Source organism: Hypanus sabinus, chromosome 10 (genome assembly GCF_030144855.1).
Source record: "Hypanus sabinus isolate sHypSab1 chromosome 10, sHypSab1.hap1, whole genome shotgun sequence".
NCBI classification, from domain to species: Eukaryota; Metazoa; Chordata; class Chondrichthyes; order Myliobatiformes; family Dasyatidae; genus Hypanus; species Hypanus sabinus.
This window is the reverse complement of record NC_082715.1, coordinates 34,963,340-34,979,636: the sequence shown is the minus strand read 5'-3', so window position 1 is coordinate 34,979,636 and position 16,297 is coordinate 34,963,340. Positions and strand designations below refer to the sequence as shown.

Below are 16,297 nucleotides of genomic sequence, written 5' to 3'. Positions count from 1 at the left end.
AATATCATTGCATTCCAGCTTGCTTTTGAACATTGACTGCTCTGGTTGTCCTTGAGGGTGGTCCAATTAAATAAATCACAACAGTATTTTTCATTTGTCTGGACATCAAATCAAGCCAAGCATTTGATGTATTCAAATCAAGCTCTGCAGAGGATCAAGATGGATGTTGGTTACATTTTTGGGTCCATGACTTTTCGCTCTTGACAGGTAGTGTCTGACATAAGTGCTCTGATTTTAAGATGCCTAGTATCAAAATTTTGATTAGGTAAAGGACTTGTTTTTCTTCCTATGTTGCCATACTTGGAGATTAATTTTGGGTCTAGACCTGAACTTTGAAGGTAGCTTCCTTATGAAAATGTATGCATCTGTTAATGTGGATTGACTGATTATTAATCTTCACCTTTTACTCCAGCTGTAGGCTCTGTCTTGCTTGAAGAATCTGCCTGACTAGTACAAGAAATGCTACATAGCTGCTTGTTTTATTTGTTTTCCCTGTGCTTTCACATTTTGAAGCTCTATTTTCCAGTGCTTACAACAGATGGATGTCATCTGGTATTTAGTGCTCCTTTTGACAAGGCATATTACTCAAATTTCTGGCTACGGATTCCATTTTGTGGTAGTGATTTAATTTGCAGCCATCAATGATGCCTTCACCCACATCTCTTCCATTTCCCGCACTTTGGCCCTCACCCCATCCTCCCATCACCACAGCAGGGACTGAGTTCCCTTTGTCCTCACCTACCACCCCCCCAGTCTCCAGATCCAGCATATTATCCTCCACAACTTCCGCCACCTTCAACAGGACCCCACCACTAAGCACATCTTTCCCTCTCTACCCCTCTCTGCTTTCCGCAGGGATCGTTCCATCTGCGACTGCCTGGTCCACACGTCCCTCCCCACAGATCTCCCAACTGGTACTTAAGCCTGCAAGTGTAAGTGCTACACCTGTCCCTACACCTCCTCTCTCACCACCATTCAGGGCCCCAAACAGTCCTTGCAGGTGAGGCAGCATTTGTGAGTCTGTTGGGGTTGTCTATTGCATCCAATGCTCCCAATGCGGCCTCCTCTACATCAGCGAGACCCGACGCAGATTGAGGGACCACTTCGTTGAGCACCTCCGCTTCATCCAAAACAACAGACAGGATCTCCTGGTTGTCACCCACTTCAACTCTGCTTCACATTCCCATTCGAATATGTCCATACATGGCCTCCTCTACTGCCATGATGAGGCCAATCTCAGGTTGAAGGAGCAACACCTCATATACCATCTGGGTAGTGTCCAGCCCCTTGGTATGAACTTCAAATTCTCCAACTTCCAGTAATTCCCTCCCTCTCCCTTCCCCCATCCCAGTTTCACTCTGCCTCCTCTTCTAGCTGCCTATCACCTCTCTCATGATTTTGCCTTCTACTACACCTAGTGCTTTCCCTTTCCATTCCTCCTTCACCTTTCCTGCCTATCCCCTCTATCTTTCCTCTTAACTGGTTTTTCACCTTGCACCTACCACCCTTCTTCCCACTCTCCTCCCACCTTCTTTATAGGGCCCCTGCCCCCTCCCTCTTCAGTCCTGACGAAGGGTCTTGGCCTGAAACATTGCCTGCTTGTTTCCACGGATGCTGCCTGACCACCTGAGTTCCTCCAGCGTGTTGTACGTGTTGCTTTGACCACAGCGTGTGCAGCGTGCTTATTATGGAAAAGAGTAAATAGTCGATATTTGGGGCTGAGATCCTTCATCAGGATACTAGGTCCTGATGAAGGGTCTCTGCCGGAAGCATTGATTTTTGCTCTTTTCCATAGATGTGGCCTGGCCTGCTGAGTTCCACCAGCATTTTGATTCTTTATCATTTTAAAACTCGTGTTAGATCAAAATCACTCAATTGCATAAGGAGCCAAAATAATCTAGTTGCTGTCTACTGGTCTTATTTGCTTTTTATTTAGTCATCAATAAAATTTTTACATGGTTGGCAGAGTATTTTTTTTTCCAAAAGTTGGATTTATCTAAATCTGTTTTTTATTTGTAGCCTGGAATCGTGTCACCATTTAAGCGGGTATTCCTGAAAGGAGAGAAAGGGCGTGATAAGAAGGCACAAGAAAAGGTCACTGAGCGAAGACCCTTGCATACAGTTACACTGGCCTTGCCAGATCATAGAGTTGACCCAGAGATTCTTTTGAATGATTACATTGAAAAGGAAGTAAAGGTATTTTTATTTTTACTATAATTTTTATGGATTTGTATCTGTGATTTTTGCATTAGTTGAAATTGCATTTGATGCATATGCATTTAAAGGATGTAATAACGTTATTCTAACTTACAACAATGGTGGAACATTTCATAATCAATAGTTTTGATGGTTGTTTTAGATCTACTGTAATCACTAAATGTATAGATTTTTGAATTTGCTGATCTTTCAAGGTAATTTTTCTTGCCTTCTTTCAACATGTTTGAATCTTTATTATGGTTGCATATTTGTTGTCCAGTATGGGTGGCCATTTTCGAATGTATTTATCAGCAGTACTATGTTTTTGTTCATCGCCTAGAACAGATTACTACAGTGAATGGAGATTTGACTTTGGATGGTTTTCAGTTTCTCCCCTCCATGACCTGGGCAATTGAAGCAAATTGTAGAATTCTCCAAACAAAAACCTCTACAGCAGGATAAAACTCTGCATTAAATTGTAGATCACATTTGCACACACTAAATTCAACTAATTGCAGTTTTTAACCATATGGATAACCACTTATTTTTCTTTGATGGTATCTTTTTGTCTGCATTGATGAGATCTGACCACAGTTGATGTGTGGGTCACTACATAAATTGGAAGCGTTCGGATAAGGTGATTCTGTAAACTTTTGAGGTGACAAGTGCAATTGACCGAGCAGCAACCCAGTAGACATAGTAAGTTGGAAGCAGGGATAAAGCTTGGAAAGAAGTGTGCAATATCTCTAAGAGAGGGCACAATAAATCATGTAATCTTGTGGATTTCCCCCTTTTATTTAGCTTTGGGAACTAAAGAACAGCTTATTGGGGCATATGCTGTCTCTTAAATAGTTTTCAGCTTGTGTAATTAACAGTATTTTTTCTACTGCCTGTGGATCTTTTAGGGAATGGAACTATGTGAATATGGATTATTTTCAGATGAATTTTTTATTTTAATGAGCATCAGTGACTTGGAAGATGTTGGCACATTCTTAGCTGTGCCCTTCTGCTAATTCTGGTTTCTAAACGATATTGAAGACTACACTGTGATGCATAGTTATGGGATAAATATACTCCCTACACAGCAGTGTTAACACAGGAAGATTGAAAGTATGGAGAATTTTGAATGTTTGATTCTTAGGCTGAGTTTGTATTAAAAATGTTGATCCTTTGTGATCCTGGCTCTTTATAATTTCAACTTAGGGGGAACAACACACAAAAATGCTGGAGGAACTCAATAGGCCAGGCAGTGTCTGTGGAAAAGAGTAAACAGTTGACATTTTGGGCCAAGACCCTTCATGAGTTGGCTCTTGGCCAAAAAACATAGTCTGCTTACTCTCCTCCAGCATTTTGTGTGTGGCTTGGATTTCCAGCATCTGCAGATTTTCTCTTGTTTGTGGAGGACAATCTCGTTAGCTACTTTTATTTTTAATGAAAATCGTGGGTCAGCAGGCAGATATTTCATGAATACAAATCAGCAATTCATGTACATTGGGCAATGGAGATGCTCTTAGTTGGCATTTTTCTTGGAAGTGGCATTAAGTTGTACTAAGAGTGACTGCTGAATTTCCATGCCCTGAAGATTTACTACAAAAATGGAATTGAATGAAAGGAAAAAATGATGAAAAAACTGATACTTGTACTTGTAGAACAACTTGTTCAAGAGGCTGAATGAAATATTTTGGAAGTGCAAGTGAGAAGCCTATGATTTGCTGATGATGCCCCATGCCTTTCCACCCTCTTCAAGGCACAATTAAGGAGATCTATTTGTCTGATTGCAACTCCAACAACTTCATCTTTAAAAAAAAATCTAGGTAGCTTCTAGGCTTGATTGGTACCTTATGCACTACTTTAAACATTTTGTTCCTTCCGAAGTTTTGGAGTAAATTTATTATCAAAGTACGAGGGGTGATAAGTTTGTGGCCTAAAATAGAAAGTCAATTTTTAAAAACCTAGCTCATTTATTTTTCAACATAATCCCCTCCTACATTTACACACTTAGTCCAGCAGTCGTGGAGCATACGGATCTTGGACTTCCAGAAAGTGTCCACAGCAGGGGTGATTGATAAATTTGTGGCCTAAGGTAGAAGGAGATGAGTTATACAGCTCTCGTTACATGCACATGCAGGTCAACTCTGAGTGATTATGCAGAAAGCTTGAAGTTAATAACTCAGGCCACGAACTTATCAATCACCCTATGATAGAAGGAGATGCTTTATTAATTAAAACTTTCTGCATAATCACTCAAAGAGTTGACCTGCATGTACATTTTCACATTGTTTGTCAATGATTTAGATAATGGAATTGGCTGCCAGTGACTAGTGGTGTTCCTCAGGGGTCAGTATTAGGACTGCTGCTTTTCACATTGTTAATGATTTAGATAATGGAATTAATGGTTTTATGGCAAAGTTTGTGGATGATACAAAGATAGGTGGGGGGATAGGTAGTGCTGAGGAAGCAATGTGATTGCAGAAAGACTTGAACTAATTGGAAGAGTCTGATGTGTTATGATCTTACGGTCTTAGTTGTTGTTTAGGTTCCTAGGGATGGATTTGGGGGTGGACAGGAGTTGGGGATCAGGTTAGGGTTCAGGGATAGGGTTGTGGATGAACTGGAAGTCATGCTTAAGTCCAGGCCTCTGCTCTGCATTTGAAGGCCAATACTATGGATATAGGGATCCTTTTAACAGCTATTTTCATTTGCTCATCTGAATTCCAGGGATTGTAGTTGACTAACCAGTTTGGAGTTCCACTACTAGTTTTAAGTTGTTCTAGTATATGGATATTTTGTTTGCTGTGTCTGAATCAAATCTCTTTGCCTCCGTCAGTTCTAGCTGATATGCCATTTAACCTCCAAATCATCTACCTCAGATTCCCATGTTACTTTCCAATCTCTGTATTTTACAAATAGAAAATTACCTCGTTGTTCCATCTTCCCTTTGTGCTTTCAGTTCCTTGACATCAGCTTGCACTTTCAGGAGGTTAGTGTTAGTGCTGAAGCTTCAAGGACAATTAATGAATGGTAGATACCCAGCACATTGTAGTCTGTGTTCAGCAGATGTGAAAACAGAATGCCGGAACAGTCAACTAGTCAGGTAGCATTTGTGGAAAGTTTCAGATTCTGGACTGTTCAGCATCTGCAGCTCTTAATTTTCATGATCCATATTCAACAAGTTTGCTTCTTTGGTTTGCCGCATCAGAAATCATTTTGCCAAAGCAAGGTCTTCTGAGAGTTGTTGCCATGTAGAAAATTAGGTAAGATTTTGTTTTTGATGAATATCTTGTAGTTAATTGAATATATTAGATTTTAGTGTAAAATCTTTGTTAACATCTATAAAATGTGTTTATTTTGTAATTCTTGTCTAGTTCAATATCCTAACAGTTACATCCATTAAATTTTAGTATTTAGGACAGCTCACATCAGTGCCTGGGTATCTGAATCCATCTAGTCGAACCGAAATATTGCACTTGTTAGATAATGCAAGGGTGAGTAATGCTGTTTTCATGATATGTTTGAGGAGGTTTTTATTTAAATTTTTTTCATAAAACTGAGACTTGGAATATTTAATGCTGAGTGAGCTCATGGTCAAATTTACAACTTCTCTATCAAGTAATCAAAACTAATACAATCCAGAAGTAACATGAACAGGGATGTTGTAAAAGTAGTAAAAATTCTTTAAATAGCAGATAGAATGCTGATTTTTTAAAAATGGTATATTTTTTCTTAGTGAATTAAGGAAGATCATGAAACATCCCAAAGTTGTGAAAATTAGCTGCTGTCCAAGTTTTCTTCAGAAGGGGAGCAGCCACTTAAAAAATTTACTTAATGCATTAAAATGTCAAAATTAATTTGTGAAGATTAAAAACATTTCTTTACGCTGGTCAATTCTGTTTCCATTATGAAAATGAAACCTTCCTGTGCTATTTCTGATGCATGTTTGATTCCTGTGCATGCATTCTGATACCACACTGCCAGTCTTGTAATATTACAGACTGTAGCCCTGTCAGTATCCTCTGTCAGAAGCTTTTATCTTTCCATACTCCTTGTATCTGTAGAGTTTCCACTGGATTTCCTTTTGTTTCTTTCAGCTACTTTCAAGGCCTTAATGAGCACTGTTCATGTATTTCACCTCAATATTACTTCCTATGAATTGTACTTCATTGCCTGTTAACTGTTTTAGGCACTGATTATAAAAGGTGTAATTTTTATTGTGGCTATCCATTGAAATCCACATTTGCCATTTATTGGAGTTTCAGTGTTATGTGGTTTTAAAATTAGGCTGGTTTAAATTTGTATTAAAGTCAGATTTTATAAATGTCTGTGCTTAACTGTGAAAAATCACTCAAGTTTTTGTATACCTACTAAGAAAATAGCTGCAAGTTTAAAAAAAAACAACCTTCATTTACAATTTCATTTAGAGGGCACATCAAATCCCAGGACCACTAACACAAGAACAAGATGCAGTAATTACTGTGTCTGCATACAATATTAAATTGGTATGGCGGGATGGAGAAGATATCATCCTTAGAGTTCCAATCCATGATATTGCAGCAGTCTCTTATATTCGAGATGATTCCCTTCATCTGGTTATTTTTAAAACCGGTAAGTCCTATGTTTTTGGATGAAATCCTCGGTTCAAACTGTTTGGTACAGCTTTTGTAACGTAGCATAATAAAATGTCAAGGTTTGTTTTGTTTTTTCATGTATAGCTTAAGGTTTGTTGTGGTGAGTCAAATAGTAAAAGTAAATGGAACGAGCATTTTAAGGAAACCTCACTTAGCATTCTTGTTAACAATTTTTGACCTAATTCAATACTATATATGTTTTCCTGATTGTTTAATTCCATCATCAAAGTTTTCTACTGGACCCAAATGAGTTTTTAAAAGAGCCAATTTGTGATACTGGCATCAAGGCAGCATTTGTCAAGTTATTCTCACCTTTTTGTCTGTAATAGTACGGATTAAGCAAAAACATCAGTGAACAAGTTATTGATATGTGCAAATGAATAGGGTTGATTTGTTTTTTTTTTCTGGAATAAGAAATACTTGAAACTTCACACATTTTCTAAAGGCCAAGAACTATTGATTAGAGTAGATATTCTTCAGAGCATTAGATTTAGATTTGTCTAATCGTTCAGCAAAGGTTGATTTTGGTGGTAGTCAATGGGTGCAGAAAGGGTTAAGTGGCACTAATTTGGAGAGGGGCACTTAAGTTGTGTACTCATCTCAGTCTCCAAGATTTTAATAGTAGAAGAAATAATCAAACTACTGTGTATTAATTGGTGATAAATGACATGTTTATTTTAGATGAAATGAGTATTGGATCTTGAACAGAATATGAATAAGTGGACAGAATATATTCCACCATTTAGACAAGCTTTAATTGAAACTGTGTCTGTGAATAGAAAATTAATATGTAAGCCTTAAAAATGCTGATCGCATAAACAACTCAGACATTGATTTGTGTCCATTGATGCTTTCTCATTTAAGCTCTGTAATTTTGTCTTTATGTCTGGATACAATGCCTGTACAAGGGTCATTGTCTTGAATTGTTGCTGTTTCCATAGATACTGTCTGATCTGGTTTTACTCAAGACTAATGTTCACCGAGAGTGGTGGGGTAGAGATGTGTCTTTGCCTAAGGAGGTGTAAGGCGGTCCTTCCCTCCATTAGCTTGCAGATCACCCTGAGGCAAGGTGTAGCACCTGTTGCCCCCTCCCCCCCACCAAGCCAAGGGAGCAGGTGGTGGATGATTGTATGAGCAGCTGGTGCATATCACAAGTCCTGGTTATGCGTCCACTGATGCCAGGCAGGCAATCCCTGAAGAGTATTGATAATGGCTGCGGTTGCTCATTTTGTACAGATACTGCCCAGAAGAATGCAAAGGCAAGCCATTTCTGTAGGAAAATTTGCAAAGAATCATGTAAGGACCATGATTACCCACATCATATGACATGGCACATAGTGAGCAAGTGAAATGTTCACTGAGTACTGTAATAGAGTGCCAGCCTGGACTGTGCTCTCCAGGTGAGCTCACATTCCCACCCTGACCCTCCAAAAGTAGAACTTTCTGATTTGGAGGCAAGATATTAATATGCATAACCTCATCGGGAGTATAGATATCAACTCTACACAGGGACTTGAGTCAAAAATCCAGAGAATTCTGTAGTGTTGAATCAAAAGATCTACTTTTCAGATCTAGGTGTTGAACAGAGATTCTTTCTACCTTCTTATCTTTCACATTCTCTTGCACTTTTCAAAAACTCAGAGTTCTGGTGACTTTGTCAACATTTCTCTATCAGTGTAATTTTTAAAGGAAAGTGATATCAAACTATTGTCACCATACTGTCTTTGCAAATTAATTGCATGTTTCTGGCAAGAACAGCATTTATTTTAATTGTCTTGAACTAGAAGAACTTGCTGGGCTATTTTGTAGTGCGTTAAGAGCTGACCTTTTTGCTGTGGATTTGAGGTCATTGGTAGACACTTTAAGTAAAAGTATTGAAGAATATTTAACGAAATGTAGTTTCATGGTCACCAATGAATGTTGACTTTTCTGTCAAGGTTCATGAATTTAAATTTCAAATGCCATCGAAAGATTTGTACTCCAGTCTCTGTATCATTAGTCCAAGCTGTGAATTCCTTGTCTTAAAAGTAACAGTGATCCTGTTCAATATATACTGCAATTCAGTTGCATTCCAACATCTTAAGGCTGGGACAGACATAAAACTATTTCATTGTTGATGTTTTCTTTCAGCCAGCGACTCCGGAAATTCAACCAATCAGAGCACTGAAGGTTTCACTAAAATACAGACATCAGAAAGTAGAGCTGGAACCATGGAAGCATGTAGTCTAATCGTTGTTGTCGTAGAGAACAAAGTAAGAAGTTTTCAGTTTAATGAACCTGATGAATTGCATGGAAATGAGTTAATGATTAAATAACACTTAAACTCTGCAGTAATACACTCTTTTAAAAAAAAAATGGCTGGTACAATTTTGGTTCACAGTGGTTGGTAATTCAGCTTTGTTCCATGGCCAACTATTTATTATAATTTTCTGAAATTATAATCGATTTATTTCATTCAGTCTTTACAAACATACCCGTCTCAAAGAGAGGAGAAAAGAGGACATTTTTATTTGTAAAGTTTCCTCTTGTTTAAAAGGCTGCATGCATTCTAACCAGCAGTCCATAGAAAGCAAAAAGATCAGTTATAGTAGATTCCTGAAGAGGTTTGCATCTCACAATTGGGAGATTATTTCGTGGACACTTACTCTTAATCATTTGAAGGTTGTAAGCCCATTTGGTACTTGGCTAGTCCTAAGAAAACTGCTGATTTGGGTCTGGTTCATCAGGCCATGCAAACTGTGTTGAAGTTCTTGATTTATAACATAGGACAATACAGCACAGCACAGTCCCTTTGGCCCACAATGTTGTACCAAACTTTTAACTATAAGATTAATCTAACATTTACCTCCTACATAGTTCTCATTTTTTCTATCATCCATGTGTCTATCTGTTTTTTTGATGTCCCTAATAAATCTGCCATGACTTATAACATTAGTGTACAGTCATAGAACACTACAGCACAAACATACCCATCAAACTGCACCCAGACCATAGCCAGCCATGACCCTATCATCCACGTTACCTATCCAAATTTCTCTTTAAATGTTGATATTGATGCTGCATCCACCACGTGCTAGCAGCTTGTTCCTCACTCTCATGACTCTTTGAAGACACTACCCCTCATGTTCCACTTGAGCATTTCACCTTTCAGAATCCCACCCAATCTCTGGAAAAAACCTGCTTGTATTTACCCTATCTGTGCCCTTCATAATTTTGTATACTTCTATCAAATCTCCCCTTAGTCATCTACGTTCTAGGGAATAAACTCTTAACCTATTCAACATTTCCCTATAAACTCAGGTCCTCAAGTCAATGATTTAAATCTTTCCTGTAGGTAGGTGACCTAAAGTGGACACTATTCCAAATAACACCTCACCAGGATATTGTACAATTTCAACATAACATCCCAACTCTTGTACTTAATACATTGTATTATAAAGGCCAGTGTGCCAAAGCTTTTGTTATCACTCTATCTACCTGGGACACCACTTTCAAGGAATTATGGATCTGTATTCCCAGATCCCTCTGTTCTACTACACTTCTCAGTGCCCTACTGCTCACCGTGTTAGACCTACCCTGTTTGGTGCACCCAAGTGCAGCCCCTCATACTTGTCTTTATTAGCTTCCAACTGCTATTTTTTTTTCCAGCCCATTTTTCTTTTTCAATCTTTATTAAATTTCAAATTAATAAACATATCAATATTGATAATGGTACTTAGAGATTGGGATTACATTAATAAGTTATTTTTCTAGCTGGTCCAGATCCCGCTGCAATCTTTGGTCTTCCTCACGGTCCACCACATCCCCATTCTTGGTGTCATCTGCAAATTTGCTAATCCAGTTTATCACATTATCATCCAGATTGTTATAGATAACAAACACAATGGATTTAGCACTAACTCCTGCAGCACACCCTTGGTTACAGGCTTCCAGTCAGAGAGGCAACCGTTTACTACCAATCTCTGGCTGCTCCCCAGAAGCTACTTCATCCTTAATGCCAAATGACTGAACCACCTCGAGCAACCTCCCTTGCTGGATCTTGTTAAAGTCAAAGGCCTTGTTAAAGTCAAAGGCCTTGTTAAAGTCAAAGGCCTTGTTAAAGTCAAAGGCCTTGTTAAAGTCAAAGGCCTTGTTAAAGTCAAAGGCCTTGTTAAAGTCAAAGGCCTTGTTAAAGTCCATATAGGCAACATCCTTGCCTACATCAACTTCCTTGGTAATTTCCACGAAAAATTTGGTAAGATTCGATAGATACGATTTACCAAGCCAGGTTGACTGTCCCTAACCAGTCCCTGTCTCTCCAATATTTACATATCTGGTCCCTTAGAATACCTTCCAGTACCTTTCCCACTGCTGATGTCATGCTCATCAGCCTATAGTTTTCTGGCCTATTCTTAGCCATTCCTAAACAATGAAACAATATTAGCTAACTTCCAGTCTTCTGGCTGAAGATGTTTTAACATCCCTGTTAGGGCCCCTGAAATTTCTGTACTAGCCTCTCACAGGGTTGGAGAGAACCTTGTCAGGCCCAGTGGATTTTATCCACCCTACTTTGCTTCAAGACACCAAACACCACCTCCTTAATCTGTGTAGGGTCCATGACCCTGCTGCTGCTTTGCCTCACTTCCATAGAGAGTGTCCATCTCTTGAGTAAATGCAGATGCTGTGGCGACCCACTCCCCAGCGCACTCGAACCGGCTCACAAAGTGGCGCGCGCCAGCATTGAGGCAGGTCCCAAAGAGGGCGCCAAGCCTGCTTCACCAGGAAAAGCCTGTGCGCGGGATGGGACTGTGAATACACGCCACCTACTGCATTCCCGCCCGGGGAGGGTGGGATCAGGAAGGCTTTAAAGCAAGGACACGAAGTTTGAATAATAAACCTCTTTTGCAGCTGCAGCTTATCGACTCTGTGTTGTTATTGCAGTGCTGCGTGTAGCACACCGCAACAATTGGTGACCCCGATGGCCCAAACGATATTTGGACTGGAGATGAACGACGCTGCATCTGTTCATGCAGTTTCGTTAAAACTGCCAAGCTTCTGGACGCTACGACCTCACCTATGGTTCCAGCAAACAGAAGCCCAATTCCACATTCAGCAGATAACCTCGGATGCCACACGTTACTACTACGTGGTGAGCTCCCTCCACCAGGAGAGAGCCGCCCAGGTTGAGGAGTTCATACAATCGCCCCCAGCGGATGGCAAATACACAGAATTCAAAGCCTTGCTCATAAGGACTTTCGGACTCTCACGGTGCAAGCAAGCTGCCTACTTACTGCACCTGGATGGTTTGGGGGACAGGCCACCGTCGGCTTTGATGAATGAGGTGCTGTCCCTGGCCGGAGGTCACAAGCCCTGCCTCATGTTTGAGCAGGCGTTACTGGAGTTGCTACCCGAGGACATACGCCCGGAAGGTGGCGGCCCGGGCGGACGCGCTGTGGAACGCCAAGAAGGAGAGTGGGGCATCCATCGCACAGATCACCAGGCCACGCTCCCAGCAGCAAACCAGACCAGGCCCGGCCGCAGAGCCTGCTAACCCCAGATGCAGGGGTGAGGAAACCAACGAACAATGGTGCTTCTGCCACCAGCAGTGGGGCGTAGAAACCCGCCACTGTAGCCCGCCCTGCAAGTTCCCGGGAAGCGCCAGGGCCAGCCGCCGCTGATGGCTATGGCGGCTGGCCATCGGGATAGCTTCCTGTATGTCTGGGACAAGCAGTCAGGACGCCGCTTTTTGGTCAACACCGTAGCTGAGATCAGCATCTTACCACCGACGAGTTACGACACCCACAACAGAGAACCAGGTCCCACCCTGAGGGCCACGAACGGCAGCACAGTAAGGACCTACAGCACCTGTACGGTGCGGCTACAGTTCGGCTCCAGCCGGTTCACGTGGGACTTCACACTGGCTGCCGTAGCCCAACTGCTCCTGGGAGTGGATTTTTTGCGAGCTCACAGCCTACTGGTTGACCTGCCCAGGAAGAGACTGGTCTGCACCGAGACCTTTCAAACGTTCTCACTGGGTGAAGCCCAGTTGCTGGCCCCACACCTAGACTCCATCACGCTGTCTGACAATGACTTCACCAGAGTCCTGGCGGATTTCCCATCGGTTCTGACACTGCAGTTCACGGCAGCCATGCCCAGACACGGCGTACAGCACCACATCCTGACACAAGGACCACCCCTCCACGCCCGTGCTCGAAGGCTTCCCCTGGACGAGTTCCGGCTGGCGAAGGAGGAGTTCAAGAGGATGGAGGAATTGGGGATCATATGGCGGTCTGACAGCCCATGGGCCTCCCCCCTGCACATGGTGCCCAAAGCAACAGGGGGCTGAAGACCATGCGATGACTATCGCAGGCTGAACAAGGCTACAACACCAGACAGCTACCCTGTGCCACACATCCAGGACTTTGCAGCAAACCTGCATGGCGCACGGATCTTCTCCAAGGTAGACCTCGTCCAGGGATACCATCAAATCCCGATGCATTTGGATGACGTCCCCAAAATGGCATTCATCACCCCTTTCGGCCTTTTCGAGTTCCTCCACATGCCGTTTGGCCTAAAGAATGCAGCACAGATGTTTCAGCGGTTAATGGACGCGGTGGGATGTGACCTGGACTTCATTTTCATCTATTTGAACGACATCCTCATAGCCAGCAGCAATCATCAGGAGCATCTGTCCCACCTCCGTCAACTCTACACCCGACTGAGTGAATACGGCCTGACAATCAACCTGACCAAATGCCAGTTTGGGCTCGACACCATCGACTTCCTGGGCCACAGGATCACTAAAGACGGGGCAACCCCTCTGCCCGCTAAGGTAGACGCAGTCCGCCATTTCCCCCGACCTAACACAATCAAAGGCCTTCAGGAATTCGTGGGTATGGTGAATTTCTACCACAGCTTCCTCCCTTCAACTGCCCAAATCATGTGCCCCCTGTTCGCTCTGATGTCAGGTAAGGGCAAGGACATTACCTGGGACGAGGAGTCCGCTGCCACTTTCATTAAAACCAAAGAAGCCTTGGCAAACGCCACAATGCTAATGCACCCCAGAAGGGACGTCCCTACCACCCTCACAGTGGACGCATCCAACACAGCAGTCGGTGGAGTGCTGGAACAACTCATCGAGGGTCGCTGGAAACTCCTGGCGTTTTTCAGCAAGCACCTACGACACCCGAGCTCAAATACAATGCTTTCGACCGGGAACTGTTGGCGCTATACCTGGCAATCCGGCATTTCAGGTACTTCACCGCGTTCACGGACCATAAACTGCTCACCTTTGCGTTCACGAAAGCATCGGACCACTGGTCTTCCCGCCAGCAGCGACATCTGTCCTACATCTCCGAATACACGACGGATGTCCGGCATGTCTCGGGAAAGGACAATGTCGTGGTGGACGCCCTCTCCCGCCCTAACATCCAAGCCCTGTCCCGGGGCTAGACTATAAAGCAGTCTCCAGTTTGCAGCTCCAGAACCTCCCAGTAAGCCCAGGTGAGTAGTCCCTACTCTATGATGTCACCACTGGCCAACCCCGCCCCGTCGTTCCAGCAGCCTGGTGGCGGCGCATTTTCAACTCCATTCACAACTTAGCGCACCCCTCCATCAGGACAACCGTCCGGATGGTAGCCAACAGGTTCGTTTGGCACAGACTCCGCAAGCAGGTCAGTGAATGGGCCAAAACGTGCATGCACTGCCAAACAGCCAAGGTGCAGCAGCACATCAAAGTTCTGCCGCAGCAGTTCCACCCCACCTGCCGGCGTTTCGACCACATTCATGTGGATATCATGGGCCCCCTGCCAGTGTCACAAGGAGCGTGGCACCTTCTGACTCTCCTGGACCGGTTCACAAGATGGCCAGAGGCGGTCCGGCTCACCGACACCACTTCCGAATCTTGCGCCTGGGCACTGATTGCCACCTGGGTATCTCGCTTTGGTGTACCGGCCCACATTACCTCCGACGGAGGCGCCCAATTCACCTCCAGCCTGTGGTCAGCTGTGGCCAGCCTTTTTGGGACACAGCTGCACCACACAACTGCCTACCACCCACAGTTGAACGGAGTAGTGGAGTGTTTCCATTGTCACCTGAAGTCGGCTCTCATGGCCCGCCTCAAAGGGCCTAACTGGGTGGACGAGCTTCCTTGGGTCCTGCTCGGAATCCACACGGCGCCCAAAGAGGATCTGCACACCTCGTTGGCCGAGTTGGTGTACGGCGCACCCCTGGTTGTCCCAGGAGAGTTCATACCAGCAAGGGGGCAAGAGGAAGAACCCACAGCAGTCCTGGGAAGACTACACGAGAGGCTCAGTGACCTGGCCCCCATACCTACTTCACAGCATGGGCAGAACCCGACCTGCCTACCCAAAGACCTGCAAAACTAAGTTCGTTTTTGTACGACAGGGCGGACATCGGGCACCACTACAGCTGCAGTTTACGGTGATCAGAAACAATGGGTCCACATTCGTGCTGGACATTGGGGGGAGAGAGGAGGTTTTCACGGTGGACTGACTCAGACTGGCCTGTGTGGACTTGGCACAGCCAGTCGAGATTCAGGCATCGTGGCGCAGAGGCAGACCTCCCAAACAGAGTCCGACCCAGACTGTGGACATTGGGGTCGCCGGTTCTGATGAAGAACTTGACCTGATCCTGACGAAGGGTCTCGGCCCGAAACGTCGACAGTGCTTCTCCCTATAGATGCTGCCTGGCCTGCTGTGTTCCACCAGCATTTTGTGTGCGTTGTTCTTATATTAGCTGTCCTGATTTTCTCCTCAAGTGTTCTCTTGCATTTCTTGTACTCAAGTTATCTCATTTGTTCCAACCTGTCTATACCTGCTATGCACCTCCTTTTTCTTAACCAGGATCTCAATATCTTGAAAACCAAGGTTTTTAAACCTGTTATCCCTAACTTTTATTCTGAAAGTAACATACAAACACTGTAGTCGCAAAATGTCACTTTTCAAGGCCTCCCTTTGCCAGAAAACAACCTATCTCAATCCATACTGCCAGATTCCTTTCCATAAATACTTTGAAAATATTGACATTACGATCACTAGATACAAAGTGTTCCCCTACACAGCCTTCTGTCACCTGCACTGTCTCATTCCCTAATAGGAGATCTGGTATCACATTCTCTCTCTTTCAGACTTATACTGATTAAGAGTCCTTTCCTGAACATGTTTGACAAACTCTTTCCCATCCAATCCATTTACAATATGGGAATTCTAGTCAATATGTGGAAAGTTAAGATTGTCTGCTGTTGCAACCTTGTGTTTCTTGCAACAGTGTACAATCTCTACACATTTGCTCCTCTATATCCCACAAACTATTGAGTGGTCTATAATATAATCGCATTAAGGTGGTCATATAGTTCTTATTTCTCAGTCTACCCATAAAACCTTACTAGATTGTGCCATTATCTTGGGATTTGGGTTTAAATCCAGTGAATGTATACAACACTTAAATTTTGCTGAAGAATTTTGTATGAAATTAAA

The 16,297-nt window shown here is 43.2% G+C and overlaps 1 protein-coding gene across 3 annotated transcripts in view; it reads left to right on the top strand.

Annotated features, from left to right (window-relative positions):
* Positions 1 to 16,297, top strand: part of ccm2 (CCM2 scaffold protein) — a 94,770-nt gene that overhangs the window by 41,880 nt on the left and 36,593 nt on the right. For all 3 annotated transcript variants that reach the window (XM_059981650.1, XM_059981652.1, XM_059981651.1), the window contains 4 exons: positions 2,020 to 2,196; positions 5,598 to 5,681; positions 6,615 to 6,798; positions 8,952 to 9,073. In XM_059981650.1, the coding sequence (XP_059837633.1) occupies positions 2,020 to 2,196; positions 5,598 to 5,681; positions 6,615 to 6,798; positions 8,952 to 9,073 (567 nt within the window). The remainder of the gene's footprint in view (positions 1 to 2,019; positions 2,197 to 5,597; positions 5,682 to 6,614; positions 6,799 to 8,951; positions 9,074 to 16,297) is intronic.